Genomic DNA, 19,417 nt, shown 5'->3' on the forward strand with positions numbered 1-19,417 from the left:
TCTCTCTCTCTCTCTCTCTCTCTCTCTCTCTCTCTCTCTCTCTCTGTGTAACTATTAACATAAATGGTTCAATATTCCATCTGGAAGTTAAAAAGCCCTAACAATCCACCCACCAGAATACACTCTGGGAGGAAGGAGCCTGGTCAAGAGCAGGCTGGGCTCCAGGGAAGAAGTAGAGAGCTTTGAGGTGAGCTACAGAGAAAAGAAGGTGCTATTTTTTTTGGAGACGCCAGAAGAATGTTGGGAGTGGGGCTCAGAGTAGAGGTCTTGTATGGAGCAGGGCCACTTAGTACCCCGGTGTCCACACCACCCTTCTAAGCTGATTTTTAGTCCACTTCTTGTCCCTCCCTACCTTTGAGGTAAAGGATTTGATCTTCCCAAAGAGGGACTTCTTGCTGGTAAAGATGAGGTCATCTTCTACGTCCTCTCCTTCCATGATGGCACAGCTGTCTGCTGCTGGCAGGTCGCAGTCTTTAAGAGTAGCATTCATTACCAATTTGGAATATTTGTATTCTAATCTGGGAAACAAGGGAACAGAAGAGGCAGGAGATGAGAATGTGGGAGTAAGGGGGAAAGGTTGGGCGACAAACAGATACTGCCTGTCACAGTAAGAGCAAAGCCCGGAGAGATGGCATGAAGGACAGGTGAACAGAAGGAATCTTGCTTCCCAAGTTAGTGATCGGTTTTTTTTTTTCAAGGCTGTTTGTTTCTGGGATATCAAAGGTTAACAGAAATATTGAAATTATAAAGTCATGCCTTGCTTGCTTCGTTTTGGGGTTTATGAGACAGGGTTTCATATAGCCCAGGCTGTCCCAGAAATGATATCCTCGAGAATGGTCCTGAACTCTGAGTCCTCTTGCCTCTGCCTCCCAAGTGTTGGGATTACAGGCATGTAGCATACCTTGTGGTTTCATTGTTAATAAAAACCACAAATTAAGAACATTCTTCTTTTTTGCTGGACTTTGAATCCATACCAGGCAAGTAATTTACCACTGATCTACAACCTCGGCCCAAGGATACTTTCTTCTTTCCTTCCTTTCTTCTTTTCTTTTTCTTTTTTTTTGTTTTTTTTTGTTTGTTTGGTTGGTTGGTTTTTTTTTTTTTTTTACTTTGAGATAGTGTCTCATTATATAGACCAAGCTGGCCTTGAACTCAGAGAAGTCTACTTGTCTCTGCCTCCTAAGTACTGGAATTAAAGGCAAGCACCACCTCACTGGTTTGGTTTTTCCTTAGAGAATCTTATAGCCAGTTTTAGATAGCCATCCCTGCTCAAGAACGAAAATAACCAAGACCTACAGTGGATGAGTATCTTTTTAAAAAGTCTCTGATCAATTGCAGACTCAATAGCCAACTCTAAAGGAAATTCTCAGTAACACCCAGGCTCCAGGATCCAACTCCAACCTCCCTCAGACTGCAACACCCCACCATATACTTTTGATTCTTCTTCCAAAAGTAGCAGGTCAGGACGGTGAGCAGGATGGCGGTGCAGGTGCCAGCGGAGATACCCACTTTTAACCAGAAGTCAATCGTTTTGCAGATGGTGACCCTCTGCTCAGGCAGGGAAATGCCCCCAAAGCACAACTTCGGCTCTCGCCACACGTAAGTAGTCTTCTGTTGGGGAGAAAAACGAGGACCTCAGAACTCAGAACCCCCTGTCTCCTGGGCATTCCCGAGCAGAGCAGAGGACAGCCTACCTGGATCCCAGCCACACAGCTGCTGACAAAAGTGTGGTAGTCAGAGGCCGAGCAGAGTGGACAAGCGGCTATACTCTCCCACAGGAAGTGGAAGTTACAGCCATCACAGGTCCCATCAGAGCACATGCTAGCAAAGTAGAAAGGAGACCAAGTTGTCACACTGGATGCCTGTGGCACTTCATGCCTTATTCTTCTTCTCTTTCCCTCAAATGCCTCCCTCAACCTGCCTTTAACTCCGATGTTCCCTCCCTCCCTCTACCCTTCCCTCCTTCCCTTCCTTCCTTCTCTCCTCTCTTCCTTCCTTTCTATATTCCTTCCTCCCTCCCTTTCTTTCTGGTCTCACTCTGTAACCAACACAGGCCTTACACTCACAGTAATGCTGTGTCCTGGCCTTCCAAGTGCTGGAAATGTATGAATGAGTCATCATGGCCATCTTAACAGCTTACTCTCTAATATCCCTGCCTGTTTCTGCTGATGTCAAATGAAGGCTCAGCCTAAGATATCCAGATTCTAGGACCCCTGGGGACATCCTCATGTTCTCCCCATGGACATGCCACATTTTACAATGGCTATTTTTATACAACTGCCTGGTTGTGGGACTGTAGTTGAGATGGAGTTCAGATGTAGATACGTGCCTATGCCTGTGCTTGGGTGTTGTTCCTCAGGAGGTGTCCGCTTTGTTTTGGGAGAGACTTGGGACATGCTGATTAGGTTAGGTTGGCCTGTCCAGTGAGCTCCTCAGATCCACTGTGTTCCACAGATCCACTGTCTCTAGATCTCCAACACTGGGATTCCAAGTGTGACACCATGCTAGGGAGCGGACGCAGGTCTTCATGCTTGTGCACCGAGCACTTTTGCTACTGAGCTATTTCCTCAGCCCAGTGCAGGAGTGTGTGTGTGTGTGTGCGCGCGCGTGCGCAGCCGTGCAGGTGTGTGCATGTGTGTATGTGCACGCACGCATGCACGTGTGTGTTCTGTTTGTTTTGTTTTTAAGAGTGTCTCCTGTCGGGGGCTGGAGAGATGGCTCAGTGGTTAAGAGCACTGACTGCACTTCCAGAGGTCCTGAGTTCAAATCCCAGCAACCACATGGTGGCTCACAACCATCTGTAATGAGATCTGATGCCCTCTTCGGGTGTGTCTGAAGACAGCTACAGTGTATTCATATACAATAAATAAATCTTAAAAAAAAAAAAAAAAAAGAGTGTCTCCTGTAGTCTAGGCATTGAATTCATTATGTAGCTGAGATCAACCTCAACTGGGTCACAAACTTTGGTCTTTACGTGGAGAGACTGAGGCAAGTCAAGGCAGCAATGTACTGCCCTAGCCAAAACAGAACTCCTGGGACATCCTTCAGGGAAGGGAAGTCTATGACAGATTCTCCATGTTTCTCCCTGCCGTGGTCTATAATGACCCCAGGAATACGCAAAACTGTCTTGGTTCTTCTGTCTGCACCTCCTAAGTTGCAGGCATACGCTCCTATGCTTGAGTTTTGGATTAGCTTGTGCTTTGCTGTGTGTGATATCTACAATGGCAAGGAGGCCTTTTCCTACTTCCATGCTATTGTTAGAGCAAATATCCTGTCCCTCTCCCCTTTTGAGACAATATGTCACTATCTCATCCTAGTGGCCTAAAACTTGATATGTAGACTAAGCTAGCCTCCAACTCAGAGATTAGTCTGCCTCTCTGTCTTCCAAGTGCTGAGATTAAAGACATGTACTGCCACACCCTGCTTTTTTTTTTTTTTTTACTTTGATTTAAGATCTAGGGGCCATGATTGTGCCCCCAAGAGCCCATGAATGGATCTAGAGTGTTTTTTTTTTTCTTTTTAAAAATAGTGTCTACATCTTGGGATGGAGTGAGTTTCAGCAAGACTGTGTGGCCTCCCCCCAACCACCACCACCACAGAGATTACCTGGGTAGCCGCAGAGAGCCAGGAACAGCTTTCATTGGGTTGCATCTGAGGCGAATGGTGGTTGATCTTCCAGAACTGCAGGACTGAGTCACATCATTGGATCTGCAGTGAGAGCCATGAGGGAAGGCTCACCCTGCTGTCACTGAGGAGCCATTGTATGGAGTCAACATGGGGTGATTTGGGCACGTAGGGACTCGGGTTCTCTTTGACAGACAGGGAGTGTGTAAACTTTGGTCCTTATGTGGAGAGAGTGGAGACCAGGGAAATATAATCAAAGGGGCAACTCCCTGGCCTAAGAAAGAAAAGGCTAGTACATACTGGGACCTCCTTTGGAAGATCTTCCATTTTTCTCCCTGACCCAGTGCCTAATGGCCCCAAGAATATGTAAAAAGCTCATATTAAGTTACTGCCATGACTCTGATGATTGGGTAGCCTTAGACTTCAACCAATCCTGCTTAGGCTCGACAAGTAGGAAGTGGATGGGTGGGGTGCAATTTTGTGGAAGAGTCTGAGGTTGCTTTAGCCTGGTCTTTCATCCTCACCTAAAAAAGAAGACTACGTCTGGGATCCCGGAGGTCTCTGGGTGAAAAAGTTCAAGTGGGGAGACGATTCCTTCCAAAGTCATGTCTGTTGACACTCCTGTCAAACCAGAGCTCCCAATTAGTTCTTGCTCATAGTGTTAGCTGGTCACTACCTCAGTGCTTTCAAGGCCTGTCAACAACCAACCTTTATTTCATCATATTGCCAAGTGGCTCATGCAAATATGAAACCCGGGTTTATCAGAGATGTCAGGGGCACATGGGATAGAATTGAAAAAAGATCAGGAGGTTGGGCTTCTCACATGGGGCCATGTACCTTCCAGTCATCAGCCTCACATTCATTAATACAGAGAGAGAGAGAGAGAGAGAGAGAGAGAGAGAGAGAGAGAGACAGAGAGAGACAGAGAGAGAGACAGAGAGAGAGACAGAGAGACAGAGACATACAAACACATAAACACAGAGAGAGACACATAAAGAAACACACAGACACACAGAGACCCACACAATTACAAACACAAACATATAGAGAGATACGCATATACAGAGACATGCTCACAGACACAGATGCAAACAAAAACACACACAGAGATACACAGAGAGAAAGAAACACACATAGACACACATGCAAACACAGATACAGACACACAGACACACAGAGACACACAAACCTACATACAGATACACGCAGAGACACATACGTAAACAGAGACACATATACACAGACACACAGAGACACATGCACAGATACACACATACACAAAGAGACACACAGACACACACACAGACACTCAAGCAAGCCTCGGGTAACTGGATTACTCACCAATAAGTCTGTCAGCAAGACTAACTGGCTGCGAGGACACCCCAGCCTTGTAGCCCATCACCTCAGAGGGGATGATGACCACCTGGCAGACATAGGCTGAGACAGACTTAGAGAAACCGGCCTCACCCTCAGGGATCCGGAGGTCAGTGACATTGTCTGTGCACACAGCCATTTTTTTCCCCTGTGAGGGCACATGTGGAAGAAAGCAAAAGATCACAGAAGAGTCCCAGAAGGGAGCAGGGACCATTCCCCACGCCCCCACATCTAAAAGGTACCCCTCCCATGCTGCAGTAGAATATTCACACAAGAAGACTGAAGAGGGGGAGGGGGTGGAGGTGAGGGAGAAGGTAAAGATTTGTCCCAGTTTCTAGACACTAGGCTTGTACTTCCGTGTGGTCACCTTGACTATGCTGGTAGCAGCTGCTTTGGAGTTCTAACCAACTGATCAAGGGCCCTTCTGTATCTGGGTGCATCCTCTAGACAGAAGCTGGGCTATGCAACTGAGCCCTGAGGCCAGTGACATTTACTGGAACATTAGGGCTGGCTTATACTCCCTTCTTGTCTCCCTTGGTGCTGTGGTTCCACTGTCTGTCTTGGGAGCACTGTCTGGACAGACCCCCAGGGGTTCAAACAGACCTGGAGCCTTGAGCTTGTTTTATTTGTTTGGTTGTTTGGTTGTTTTGATGAGATTTCGATAGATAGCCCAGTGGAACCTAGAACTAATGATTACCCAGCTTCATTCCCCCCAAGTACATGGGATTGCTAGGTACTCAAGGACTCCTAAGTCTGGATAACCTTTGGGAGGGAGAGAAGGTTCTGGGAGAATGAACCCAGGGCCGTATGCCTGCCAAACTTTTTGGCCTCTCAGTCGTATCTCAGCCTCTCCCTTCTGGTTTGTGAAAGAGCAAAATAAAACAAAGCAAACTGTGTGCTGAGAGAAGGAAACTGGCTTCTCTGCCAAGTTTTTTTTTTTTTTTTTTTTTTTTTTTTGAGATAGTTACTCTGCATAGTCTGACCTCAAATTCCAGATCCTCCTGCCTCAACCTTCTGAGGGCTGGGATTGTTTCTGTGCCACTATGCCTGGCACCTCTGGTCTTTACTAACCTTGCCGTGACCAGCCATGAAGACGAGTGTACACCTTGTACTTGAGAGGCTGAAGCAGGAATAGTAGGATACACGCCCCAGATTACCTCTCCCAGCTCCCTGCGGAAGGCTGGCTACAATTATTTAAACCTCATTAATTCTCAACTTCCCCGGCTGCCTCAGAGATTCTGTGGTGTTCTTTGTTTTGTTTCGTCTTTCTCCTGTGTTTATATATGGCCTCCAGTCCACTTTTCAGTGCTCACAATGCTTACCTGGTTTCCACAGAGACTCAGGGTGAAATGATGAAAATACTTCAGCCCCTTTGAAGTGAAGCTGGGCGCTCCTGACAGAGAGATGGTGCTTGCCAGAGCTGAGAAGTTGTAGTTGAAAATCCTGTTGGGGGTGTTTCTGGAGAAGGTGCAGTCATTGTAGCAGAGAGAGTGGATCTGAGGGGGAAAGGGTCCAGTCAATGGCCAATCTCAGGCCGAGAGAGCTGCAGTGGAGTACAGCAGACCTCCCCACAACCTGCTCTAGCCGGAATGAAATGAAAGAGGAGGAAGGAAGGTCTGAGGTACATTAAAAGAAGTGAAGCAGACATCGATCGGATCTACCTTGCTATTGATTATTGGCACATGTAAGATGAACATGTCTGAAGTGGGTTCATATATGACCACCTGTGGTGGCCATGGTGAAAGACTGACAGAAGCACCAGTGTGCAGACTCTTAAAGGATGCCCCTGTACATACACAAAGGACTTTTACAAGGACATCTGCCTGGCAACTGTCCTCTCAGCCTTGGACTGATGCCGCTCTCATTTTAATCATTGTGGCCAAGATCCCTGTTCCAATATGTCTGACACGCTTTTCATTCATGTTGGCTAAATGTCCCCTTGTCTCAATCTTTGAATAGACCTATGATTTACTGTGGCACATGTATTGCACTGCAGGACTCTGAGGTTCCCAGATGTCTGTACTCACTGGATAATCCCTGTCTGACTTTGTTTTTAATAGTGCTAGTTTTCAAACCTAGAGCCTTGTGCAGCCTGGGCATGTGCTCTGTGACCAAACTTGTCTTTCAGGCTGAAGACAGGGGGCCTTAACTGAAATAAGCGTTCCAGAGTGGCAAGGAGACTTCCGGCCTTCCCCGCATGTGTAGCACACACATGCTCATTTTTAACTCACTGAAACTCGATTCCTTTTGCTGGAGTTCTTTGTAGGAAACTGGGCTGTGGAAGGAGTTTTGCTTTCTGTTTCTTGTGTTAGGGACCCAGTCAGAGGCAGTCTGACATATTGCCATTCTCTCCTTCCCCTCCCCCCTCCCAACAGCAGAGGGAGCTCCAGGGGAAGAAGACTATGGAGAATGTCTCAGGTACCCCCTAAAACAATGGTCCTCAACCTTCCCAATGCTGTGACCCTTTAAGACACCAAACCATAAAATTATCTTCACTGCCACCTCATAACTGTAATTTTGCTCCTATCATAAATCGTAATGTAAATATCTCATATGCAGGATATCTGACATGCGACCCCCACTCAGTGGTTGAGAACCACTGCCCTAAAAGATTTTCAGGGGTCTGTACAATGAATGTACACAATTTGCAGAAAAATAGAGCAAAACTATATAGTGTTTGAGGTTGGTCTGGATTATATGGGACCTGGTTTCATAAATACATAAATAAATTTAAATAAATGAATAAAGTCTGATAGGTGTCTCCCTTGTGTAATCAGTAAAATACAAATTAATTCTAAATGTTAACAACTATCTAAGACCCTTTCTTCATATGTACTTTGTTTGGGGTTTTATCTTGCTTTGTTTTTGTTTTTGAGACAGGGTCTCGTGAGTTCTGTGCTGGTCTCAAACTTGCTGTGTAGGATAGGAATAACCCTGAGCTCCTGACTTTCTCTCCTCTACCTCCCAAGTGCTGAGATTACTGATAGGTGCCACCCACCATGCCTTGCTCGTGCACGTCTGTTCTTGGATGCGAAAACTACTTGAGGCCAGTATCACTGGCCACACTAGATTTTTATATCCATAGAGCTGAGAAGCCCCCTGGATGGAGGGCAGCAATGCAGATTAATTTTTAAGTACCAGCAAAGGTTGACTCACCTTCCTAAAACAGAGGGGGTAGATTACTACAGAAATGAGCTAAATTTGGGCCACAGACCCCACTATCTTTTCCCTTCAGGTCTTTCCACAGATGCCAAACCTCTGGACCACAGGGTCACTAATCTCCACCAACTGAAGATGTGACTTGCCTACTACAGAGGGAAGACAAGTCTTTCTGCTAAGAACTCACCACCCACAGTCACCTCCTGGCTAGTGTCCTCCACAACAACCTGAGCATGAGACTGGGCTGGGGGTCTCTAGAGGAGGCATGTGGGTATCAGCTCCTGGGGAATCCCATTAAGAACCCAGCACCCATGCAAGTCTGGCAGACTGGTGGCACCTTGTTGTTCTTGGTTCCTGGACCACAGGGCACACAGGCCTGAGCACCATAAGGCTGGTGAGCTTTCAGGATGGTGTTAGAGGGGCAGAGGTGGCAGGTCCCAGAATCCCTGTTGATGTAATGGCCAGCAGGACAAGAGGTGCAGGAGGAGCCCAAATCAGAGGCTTCTAGGGCACAGGGACGACAGTAGGAGGCCACGCCCCCCATGACGTTGGTGACATTGATCGAGTAGATCTTGGCGACGTCATTGGTATACTTTCTGCCCTGGAGTTGAGGAAACAAGAGGAGAGAAAGGAGAGGCCTGAAGCAGCAGCAGCTGTAGGACGAGCAGAGTACTGTGTAATTGTATCTTACAGAAATGTGTGTTTATTTTCACTTTACTTGTGCATGTACATGTGTGTACATGTCTATATGTGCATTTGAATGTGCATGCTCCTATGTGAGCATGCATGTAGAAGCCAGACATGGACATCAGACACACTTTTTATCATTCTCTATCTCGTTTTTTGAGACAGGGTCTCTCACTGAACTAACTGCCTCATGCCCTGGTTTTTACATGGATGCAGAGATCAAACCCAGGTCCTCCGGCTCCATGGCAACAGCTGCTACTGACTGAACCGCTGGAAGCATCTTTCTCATTTTATTTAGTGATGGCTCTTTGTATGATAATTAAAGATGAACGATACTAAAGATAAATTGTGAGCTGGGTGGTGGTGGCATGTACCTTTAATCCCAGCCCTTGGGTGGCAGAGGCAGGTGGATCTCTGTGAGTTTGAGGTCAGCCTAGTCTATATACTGAGTTCAGGACAGCCAAGGCCACACAGAGAAACCTTGTCTCAGAAAAAAAACAAAAACAAAAAACAAAAACAAAAATTAAGTAAATAAATAAATAAATAAATAGTTTAGCTTAAAAAGAACAATGGATTTTAAGGTATATTTTGTGAAATTAACAACAAGACTAACCCATTTTAAGTTCCATGTAAAAATATTATGTGCCATGGGGAATTTATAAGAGATTCTAATATATGGGTGGAGATCTTTGTCAAAGAAAAAAATCCACATTCTTAAAAATCAAAATTAGGGCTGGATGTGGTCTGACTACCCCACAATCTCAACTGTCAGGAGGCAGAGGCAGAAGGATCTCAAGGTGGAAGGCAACCTGGACTGTATCGTAAGATTCTGTCTCTAAAACCCAGAGACTGAGGAGCGGGGGTTAAAAGTGAGAGCATACTTATACGTGTGGGATGCAGAGAGGGACAGAGATAGAGAGACATAGAAACAAAGAATGCATACTCTCCCAGATAGTAACTAGGTTATCTCTGGGTAAGAGGAATATGGGAGATTTGTTTGTTTTGTTTTGAGACAGGGTCCACTTTATAGTCCAGGTTATTGTGTTTTCTGCAATACATCTGCATTTTTTTGAGTTAAGAAAATAAAGCCAAGTTTTTAAATCTAGCTCTGGGAAGGCTAAGGCAGGAGGATTTACAGGTTCTAGGTCAGTTTGGGTTACATACCAAGACCCTGTCTCAAAACCAAAAGAAAAGCAGAGTAGTTATTCTTAAAACTAGCCACAGGTCTGGCTTTACCTGTGGTAGAGACTGCAAGGGGACAGATGACTGAAGGTATTCAATGTCATCTTCCCTGGAAGTCATTTAGAAAAGGCTAGAAGCCCTCAGAGGGCCATGCTGAGCATTCTGCTTGGCTCCTGCAGATTATTAACTCAGAAGCCAGTGTGAGCTCATGGCAGGAATCCTGCGCTCAGTCTGCACCCGGGGCAGAGAGGGACTCACTGTTTCGTGGAGGGTGGTCCTCTGGAAGGCCCACGTGAAGCTCACAGTAGCATTCTCCTCGATGGTGTACGTATAGGACTGTTTGCCTTTGGTGCCTTTCCACGTCTCCACTGGAGTGTTGGTCCTGGAATTCATGCCCTGAGCCCAGGAGAGGCAGGTGAGGAAGGCGTGATTGCTATGTGAGGCAAGCGCCACACTGTGGGCTAGCACACTGGTCAGACCTGTGTTAAGTACTACGGAGTCCCTAGCAGTCGCTCTTGGCTTTTGCTTTGTGGGATCACTGTAGTGGGTGTCCAGGATATTGCCTCACTGCTGGGACATGCTGGGCCAGCCCTCCCGTGGAAGCCCCCATCTGGCTAAGAGAAGAAACATACCACCATGAAGTAGAGCTCACAGTTCACAGAGCAGATGGTCTCGAAGACAAACGTGATCCTGGCCACCTCTTTATTCTCTGTGTCTGCCATCACTGACTGTGGAGGTCTGTGAGAGAAATATTGAAAGTCATCTCAGAGGCCAAGAAGTGCTATTCGAAGAGTCTAGACAGCAGAAAGGGTTCGCTGAAGGTTTGGGGGACCTAGGTAAGGCGTTTGTTGGAAAGAAGTGGGAACTAAGTCCAGTTATGCCACCCAAGTTATATGACCTTGACCTAGCTTAGCTCCATCAGCTATGGAATGGAGGTGACAAATGTCTGATTTATATCGCATTATAGTATTGATGTCTAACAATACGCCGTGTGAGTGTGCTTTATAATAGGAACAATCCTGCTCAATCTTCTTGCTACAAGTAAAAATGAACTGTATCTGAGCTGGAGAGATAGCTCAGTGGTTTAGAGCTGCTGTTGCTCTTGCTGAGGACACAGGTTCAATTCCCAGAACCTATATGGTAGCTCACAAGCATACACAGCCCCAGTTCCAGGGGATCCAATAGGCACACACAAGGAGCATATACATACCCAAGTAAAACATTCATACACACAGAGTAAAAGAAATAAGTCTAATAAGTCAGTGCATAAAAAATGAACTGCAAAGGGCACTGTGGCCCTGACTTTAAGTCTCTTTTTAGAGACTTTCTCGGCTATTATGAGGAGGAAGGAGTCAAGAGGCCTGTCAGTGAGAGAAGCTAGATGGGCCAATACAGCACGGGTGGTATATTTACTTATTTTTCTCATTGCTATGACAAAATGCCTGACAAAAATCAACTTAAGAGAGAAGGGTTTATTTGGCTCACGGTCTGAGGGGATAAAGTCCACTTCCTGGGAAAGTACGGCAGCCGGAGCATGAGGTGGCTCAAGAATCAAGAGAGATCTTTCCTCCTTAGTCAATCCTCTCTGGAAACACCCTTCCTGACATACCTAGAGACACGTCTCCTAGATGATTTCAAATACCAACCAGTAGACATTCAAACTATGCCATCGCAGGGTGGGGGAGGGGCGGGGGCAGGGCTCGGAGACTGGGGATACTGGCTGCCCTTGCAGAGTACTGGGATTTGATTCCTAGATCTCACATGGTGGCTTGCAAGTTAGCTGTAACTCCAGTTCTAGGGAATCCAGCGTCCTCTTCTGGTCTCTCATGGGGGCCACATACCTACATACATTTGAGCAAACACCCATACACACACAAAATAAAAATAAATTTTAAAAAGAGTAACGACCACCGGTGATAACTAAGAAAATGTGCTAGTGTCCAGTTAGCATGGCCATTGTGTGTGTTCCTCTCTTCTGGACTGATTCCAGAAGACTCGGGATTGGGATGAGGCCAGGTTGGATTGGGCTTTCCTCACCTAAACCCTGGCACAACCAGAGTGAGAATCATGAAGTCATTGTCTGAGGCTCCGACAGCTGTGTAAATGTGGTCACCAGCCACCTCCCAGCCTGGAGAAGGAGAGGAAAGGGTTAATGTCCTCAGGCATTGGCAAATGTATATTGGGTGACACTCTAAAGATAATAGCCCTCCCCTTTAAGGTTTCCAGACCTTTGCTAATCCGGCAAATAACTTACTATGTCCTTTCTTCCTAGCTACCTTTCTCTTTTTCTCCCCCACTCCCTTTCTCTCACTCTGTAGCCCAGGGTGACCAGATATTGTGTCAATCCTTCTGTCTCGACCCCTTTTGTTTTATTTTTTAATAATTTTGTTGTTTTGAGAAGGATTTCACCCTGAGGTCAGCCTGGACCTCTCTTATTTGCAGCGATGCTCCTGCCTCAGCCTCCTGAGTGCTGGAATTACAGGCAGGAACCGTCCATGCCTTTTCTAGCTGTCTCTGAAACTCAGCATCGGTGGTGGCATGTCTGTTGTCAGGAGTGATGCTTTCAAGGGGATGGGTCTCTCCCCGTGGGAGTGCAGGGAGTGAAAGTGGGGAGAGGCAGTCACCTGTCAGGCCCTTGTATTCAAAGTTGATCCCACTAAGAACAGTAGTTTCCATGTTGGAGGGCAGTGTGTTCCACCACTTGTACTCAAATCCCACGGCAGGCTCAGTTCCTGCTGGGCAGTGGGTACAATCTAGGGGAAACACAAGATTCATTACCCAGGAGGAAATCTACAGCCACGGTCAGAAACTACTGCCAGACAGACAAGCGGCAGCCAAACAGTGGATGGCGTAGTGCTGCGGTACAAAGACGTGCCAGAGGGACTCAAATCATATTTAACACGTTCCAGTTAGACACAGAGGCCAGTAAGCCAACCGTCCTTACTTATCAAAGCATCCATTCCGATGTCCCTTTTAATCTTGCTCATGTGCTTCACGTGATTCCCACATAGCCATCAACTGCATTCGAATTAGCATGTACACAATCCCACCCCCAACCCCACCCTTGTTTCCCGCCCCCAACTCCTCTGTGCAGCAAAGATTCCAATTCTGGCCAGGTAGTCGCCTTAGCCTCCTGAACTTTCTACATACACATACTGGACATCTCTGTTGTGACGACTGAGACTCTTGAGGCCCGGGTCATGTTTGCAGACGGAGTGAAGAAGAAGGCAAAGCAGTTGTTAAATCTGACTGTAACCTATAGACTCCTGACCCTGGTCCTCAGAACTGGCCTGCCCTTCACTGCCTTCAGTGGATGGGCAGAGTCTATTCTGCTAGCTACTCTGGGTATTCACGTGGCCCACCCGACAGCCAGCATTAGGATGGGGAGGATTACGGAGCAGAGTGACGGGCTGTTACCGGAGCCGTTGGAGTATGAGCCGTATGGGCAAGGCTCACAGGTGCTGTTGTTGGTTTTGAAAAAGCCTGGGTTACAGGGTGGGCAGTGGGTCTTCACACCGGAGGCGGGCAGCTTCACTGCGCCCTCCAGGTCCTCACCACAGATTTTTGGCATGGCCCATTTGTACATGAGCTGTGTCTAAAAATAAATAAAAAGAAAAGAAGAAACTGGATTAAGCAAGATTCAACACATGGGATTTAGTCTTTGTTTTCAAACACTGGGTTATATATATATATATATATATATATATATATATATATATACACATATACGTATATATATCAGTTATCTTGCATATGAGATATTTATGTTATATTCATAACAGTATAAAATTTACAGTTATGAAATAGCAATGAATAATCTTGTGGTGGGAGGTCACCACAACCCAAGGAGCTGTATTAAAGGGTCACATGCAGCATTAGGAAGGTTGAGAACCACTGTTTTCAACCCGACCCAGAATGTTGGAGGATACCGACCAAGAATGCAAGAGATTTGGACCAGGATGAGAATTCCAGAAAAAGTAGAGAATTCTGTTTTGGTCAAACATTTGTTCACAGTAACTGCCAAATAACGTTGGTCAGAGGAGGAAGGGTGTATCTGATGATAGAGAAAATGGGTGACCAGGTGTCTTCAGACAACATGTGTGGACTCTTCTAAAAAAAAAAAGTATTAGCTGAGCATGGTGGTGCACACCTTTAACCCCCATGCTCAGGAGGCAGCAGTAAGCGGATCTGTAAGTTCTAGGCCAGCCTGGTCTACATAATAAGACTCTGTTTCAAAAAAAATCAAAATAAAAACTCCCCACACCCCCTCAATATTTGTTGACTGTCTTTTATTTGTTGAATAGTCTTTTCAAAAAGGCTTTCTCCAGCTCCTCAGGCCTGTTCTGTTCTCCGGGGTTCTCCCAGGCCTTATTCATGACCTCCACTGCCTTGTGGTGGTGCCCTCTTTCTCTTCAGACTCCCTGCTGCCCTTGCGAGCTCTGGGAGAACTGAGATGCTGAGAAAGTACAAAGGAAAGGCTTTGTCCAGAGGCTGGAGGTTTGGTGTGGGTGGGAGCTGGAGAGGGACAACTGGGACTAAAACCAGTCAGGCCAGTGGCTCTCACTGCCCCTTAAGTACGACCCTCTAATACGGTTCCTCATGTTGTGGTGACCCCCAACCATAAAATCATTTTCACTGCTGCTTCATAATGGTAATTCCTATAGTCGTTCAAATCCATACTGTAATTTTGCTACTGTTATGAATTGTGATGCAAATATCTATGCTTTCCAATGTTGAGGTTGAATATTAATGCAGTTATGCTGAAGTTTGGTCTGTTGCTATGTATTGTAATGCTAAATTCTGCACTCAAAGCCAGCTTTTGTTCCTTAATTTAAAACTATTGGTTAAATAAAAATGGCTACAGCCAATTACTGGAGAGACTAGAGGTAGGTGGGATTTTTAGTGTCGTGGTTGAACGGGTGAGAAAGGGGGAGAATGAGGGGAGAGGAGAGAAGGTCCCAGGAGAGGAGACAGACCATGAGCACATGGCCAGGAGAAACAGCAAATATCTGGGGAACATGGGTGGGGAGGCAGCCAGGCTAGTAGCTAGAAAAGTAGATTAGGGGTAACCCCTGGAAATCGTTAAAGCCAAATAAGAAACTGTAGTCTAAGTCTCATTTATTTGTAAGATAGTCGGGGAAAAGTTTAAATTGGATCAACTACAGTTGACCCCTGTGAAATGTTATTTGACCCCAAGGGGATCAAGACCCACATGTTGAGAAACACTGACTTAGGCCATTTCCCAGAGACTTGGGGGTAAGAAAAGATCCCCTCTGGTCTCCCCGGAAGCAGCTAGCACTTGAGACTGAGTATCACTATGAAAAGCAGCAGATGGACAGATGGGCAGCTGGGGCCTGGGACTAAGCAAACGGGAGTAACCAAGCAACAGAAAATGGAGTGTGTTTGAAATACTGGGTAAAGCACACAGGCAAAAGGAAGCCTGCTCAGGACATGAACGAAGCCATGTTCTTTGCCTCCCGCTAGTCTGAGCTCACCACGCAGGTCTGGGGGGGGTGGGGGTGGGGTTCTCCATTCAGTTCATCAGTTCATTGACCACGGGAGCCTGAATGGTGGTCAAGAGTAAGGAGCAGGTGCTCAGAGCGTGCTACCCACCTCTCCCTGAGCATCACAGGCTGTGTGAGTGTAGAAATAATCCTTGTCTGTGCAGGCTGGGCGCACTTTGCAGGTGGAAGATCCTTTTTCTAAATGACCAAAGTGAGAAAAAAATATTTCAAGTTACATAAGAGAGCAGGGCTCTTAGCCACTGTCCAGAGTGACCCAAGCCCATGCGTGTGTCACCGCACAAACTCTCAGAAGGTGTTTGCTTTATCTTTTCATTTATTTTGCCTTCTTCTGGTCTTTTGAGACAGGCTGACCTGAGACTCACCATGCTGTTGAGGCTGGCCTCAAACTCAAAGTGATTCTCCTGCTTCATCTTTTTGGAGGGCTAAGATTACAAGTATGAGCCATCATGGCCTTTTACTCTTTTTTCCTTAAGTTTGTTTTTTGTTTGTTTGTTGTTTTGCTTTTTCAGACAGAGTTTCTCTGTATAACCCTGGCTGTCCTGGAATTCCCTCTGTATACTAGGCTGGCCTCAAATTCAGAGATCCACTTGCCTCTGTCTCTTGAGTGCTGGTATTAAAGGTGTGCACCACCAAGGAATTTTTTTTTCTTAAACCTACTCTTATTTATATGTGTAATACTGTTTTGCCTGCCTGCATGTCTGTCTGTCTGTGGACCACATGTGTGGCTGGTTCCCAAGGAGGCCAGAAGAGGGTGTCAGATTCCCCTAGAACTGGAGTTCGAGATGGCAATGAGCCACCGTGTGGGTTCTGGGAATCAAACCTAGATTCCCTTCAAGAGAAGCCAGTGCTCTTAACATTTAAGCCATGTCTCCAGGCCCTCTCTTTAGACCTTGTCTGAGCATTCTCTTGCCTATGACAAACATGAAGAAGACCATCTGTTACTCCCTTCTCCATGAGACCACTCCACACAGATAAAGTTGGAACTGCCTTGAACTGAAGATGGAGATGCCTCTGACTTGCCTCAGCCTCAGCATCCCAGTGCTGACTTTCACCCAGTTTTCTTCTAGTCTGGGAGTAGTGGGAGGGAACCCTGGGCTCCAGGCATGTTTCACCACTGAACCCCACGTCTTTAGGCAATGTATCGGGCTTTTTGTGCTCCCCTTATAAAGATATAATGTTACTTCAGTACCATGGACCTTTACAGAAGAACTAATGAATCCTCCTTAAAGAAATGGATGTCATATTTTCCTTTTGTTTTGATGTTAGAGACAATTATAGCCCAAATCATAGCCTATGCTAACCTGCAACTCCCAATGTCAATGCCTCAGGTACTAGGAAAACAAGTGTATGCCACCATGCGTACACATACAGAGGATGTGGTGGTACATAACTTTCATCCCAGCACTCAGGAGGCAAAAGCAAACCAATCTCCGTGAGTTCAACCAGGCCAGCCTGGTCTACATAGTGAGTTCCAGGGTATCCAGGGCTACAAATGTCTCAAAAGCCAAAATAAATCCTTTTTGGAAAAATTAAGAAAAAAAAAAAAGGTTGGAGAGGAAAAAGAGTATGATCAAAATGTATTGAGAAAAGTTTCTAAAGGGAAAACAAAGCCACTTCCTTTACCAAGGAAAATATGTATAATTCATGCAAACTTAAATTTTAAAAATTCCCATAGGATTTTTTTTGTCTCTCCAGAATAAAAACCACCTGGGGTGGGCAGGTGGTTCTGTGGTCCAAGGGTTTGCCAAACATGCATCAGAACCGGAAATCTGATCCCCAAACCTGTGTTAAATGCCAGGTAGCTGTGAGAGCCCACCTGTAATTTCAGCTCTCAGAAGGCAGGGATTCCTGGAGCAAGCTAGCTAGCTCGACTAACTCAGCCAGTGAACTCTGGTTCAAGTGAGACACTCTGTGTCACTGAACAAGGTAGAAAGCAATAGAGGAATATTCCTAGGGTCAAACTTCAGGCTTCCATATGTAGGTGCATATATGCACATGCACCTGCATACGCACGTGTGCCCATACATATAGGAATACATATACACAGACATGCATGCATGCTCTCACGCGCACACACACACAAAGAATAAAAACACACTGCTTTATGGGATTCCCCATTGTATTGCCCCCCACCTGCTGTGCCTGCTACTTCTAAAATGAACACTGTGTCCTCAGTAGATAAGCATCTATAAGGGGGAGGTAATCTCTTCTTCCATTTATTTCTTGCTATACAGTGTGGCATCATCAAATGAGATTGGGAGCTAGGCAGGTCTAGGTTTGGGTGCTGATTCATCACTTAGTAGCTGTGTCACCTTAGGCAAGTTATTTAACCTCTCTCGGTTCTCTCATCCAAGGAGCAGGACTAGCATTGTCTACATTGCCAGAACCAGCAAGTGCCTGGCCCATCACACTCACAGACTCGAAATGGACGTTACAGGGGCTGAAGAGATGGCTTAACAGTTACGAGCACTTGCTGTTCTTTCAGAGACTAGAGTTCAGTTGCACCCACACTGGGCAGTGCATAGCTGCCTTTAAGTCCAGCTCCGGGGGATTTAATGTTCTCTTCTGGCCTCCTTGGGAACCTACATGTGCAGATACACCCACAGCCATACACACACAAACACACAAGTAAACAATACATTAAAAAAAAAGAAAGGAAGGAAGGAAGGAGAGAAAGAAAGGAAGGAAGGAAGGAAGGAAGGAAGGAAGAAAGAAAGAAAGAAAGAAAGAAAGAAAGAAAGAAAGAAAGAAAGAAAGAGAGGAAAGCCAATCACTATTATTGCCTGTAAACTTACACATTTTTTTTATTTGCTAACTCCCGGGAAATTTAATAGATTAGTGTCTCTTCCTCTCCCTTTTAGTGAGGCATTTACTTCTCAACAGGTCCCTTCCCTTTCCCAGATGACTTCCTCTGTCAGAGACTCTTCTAAGGATGCCTTGTCAGTCTACACTGGGAGTTCTGAGACTGAGTATCTCCCCATCTCTTCTGTCCCTGTCTTATTAGGCTGGGCAAGAAGGAAGAAAGCCTTAGGAAACAGCTGGAATCATCTCAGCTCATTTACCTGGTAAACAAGCAGGAGGCCCAATTCCTCAGAGAGGGAACTAGAAACTCCTGTTGGTGACTGACTTGGCCAGGAGAGATTTGGGGGTGGGGGGAGGTGCTGAACACGTGCCAGTTCCCAGGGCCTTGTGTATCAGGTCTGGCAGAGCACAAGTTAAGTGTTAGAAAATGTATTTGGCACAAGGACCTTTGTTCTGCTAGTTAAACATTTGCTTAACCTGACACCCTAGGTCTAAGTTTTAGCAGAAATGGTCCAGCTGTTTACACACAGACTACTGTGAAAATGGCTTCAATAAATGATTAACCGGCATGTTGACACAGACCTCACTTCCTAGCTCTGGTTTAAGTGAGGGGTTTAAGTTGAGCATTAGTCAAGTGTGGAAAAAGTCACCTAGATGTCTGGTAGGGCGAGGGGTTGAGTGTGGGTTGAGGAGGATTGCTCCTGGGAAAAAATGTAAAGAGGTGTTTATCTCAGGGCCCTAGGTCCTTTTTCTGTACCTCCCTTCGCCTGTCAATATCTTTCCCCCACTTCTAGTCCAGTGTTCTCTCTGGGACCCATTTTATCAAAAGAAAACATTTCCTCCGCAGGCATAGGACCCCAATACACACAACAGGACAGCTCATAGCAGCTCAGGCGCTGGGCAGGCCCTTGGGCCTCTCCGAGCTTACCTTTCACTTGTAAACGGAGAGCTCACTCACACACCATGCTTTGAGTCATAAATGAGATAATGTATTGATTGTAAACTTCTATACACGTGACCTATTATTGTAAACTATACTGAGAACGTTTTCATTCTGTAAGAGG

The 19,417-nt window shown here is 46.0% G+C and overlaps 1 protein-coding gene across 6 annotated transcripts in view; it reads right to left on the bottom strand.

Moving 5' to 3' along the window:
* The window catches only part of Kiaa1324 (KIAA1324 ortholog), a 76,158-nt gene that overhangs the window by 3,590 nt on the left and 53,151 nt on the right, over positions 1 to 19,417 (bottom strand). For 5 of the 6 annotated variants that reach the window (XM_028757289.1, XM_028757290.1, XM_028757285.1 and 2 more), the window contains 14 exons: positions 15,640 to 15,728; positions 13,444 to 13,621; positions 12,651 to 12,779; positions 12,064 to 12,154; positions 10,659 to 10,764; positions 10,285 to 10,422; positions 8,495 to 8,758; positions 6,321 to 6,494; positions 4,966 to 5,146; positions 4,149 to 4,245; positions 3,607 to 3,708; positions 1,695 to 1,821; positions 1,433 to 1,611; positions 353 to 518 (listed from right to left, as the gene is read on the bottom strand). In XM_028757289.1, the coding sequence (XP_028613122.1) occupies positions 353 to 518; positions 1,433 to 1,611; positions 1,695 to 1,821; positions 3,607 to 3,708; positions 4,149 to 4,245; positions 4,966 to 5,146; positions 6,321 to 6,494; positions 8,495 to 8,758; positions 10,285 to 10,422; positions 10,659 to 10,764; positions 12,064 to 12,154; positions 12,651 to 12,779; positions 13,444 to 13,621; positions 15,640 to 15,728 (2,021 nt within the window). The remainder of the gene's footprint in view (positions 1 to 352; positions 519 to 1,432; positions 1,612 to 1,694; positions 1,822 to 3,606; positions 3,709 to 4,148; positions 4,246 to 4,965; positions 5,147 to 6,320; positions 6,495 to 8,494; positions 8,759 to 10,284; positions 10,423 to 10,658; positions 10,765 to 12,063; positions 12,155 to 12,650; positions 12,780 to 13,443; positions 13,622 to 15,639; positions 15,729 to 19,417) is intronic. The other variant, XM_028757288.1, reaches the window with a different exon arrangement.

Source organism: Grammomys surdaster, unplaced genomic scaffold (assembly GCF_004785775.1).
Source record: "Grammomys surdaster isolate TR1022 unplaced genomic scaffold, NIH_TR_1.0 126158, whole genome shotgun sequence".
NCBI classification, from domain to species: Eukaryota; Metazoa; Chordata; class Mammalia; order Rodentia; family Muridae; genus Grammomys; species Grammomys surdaster.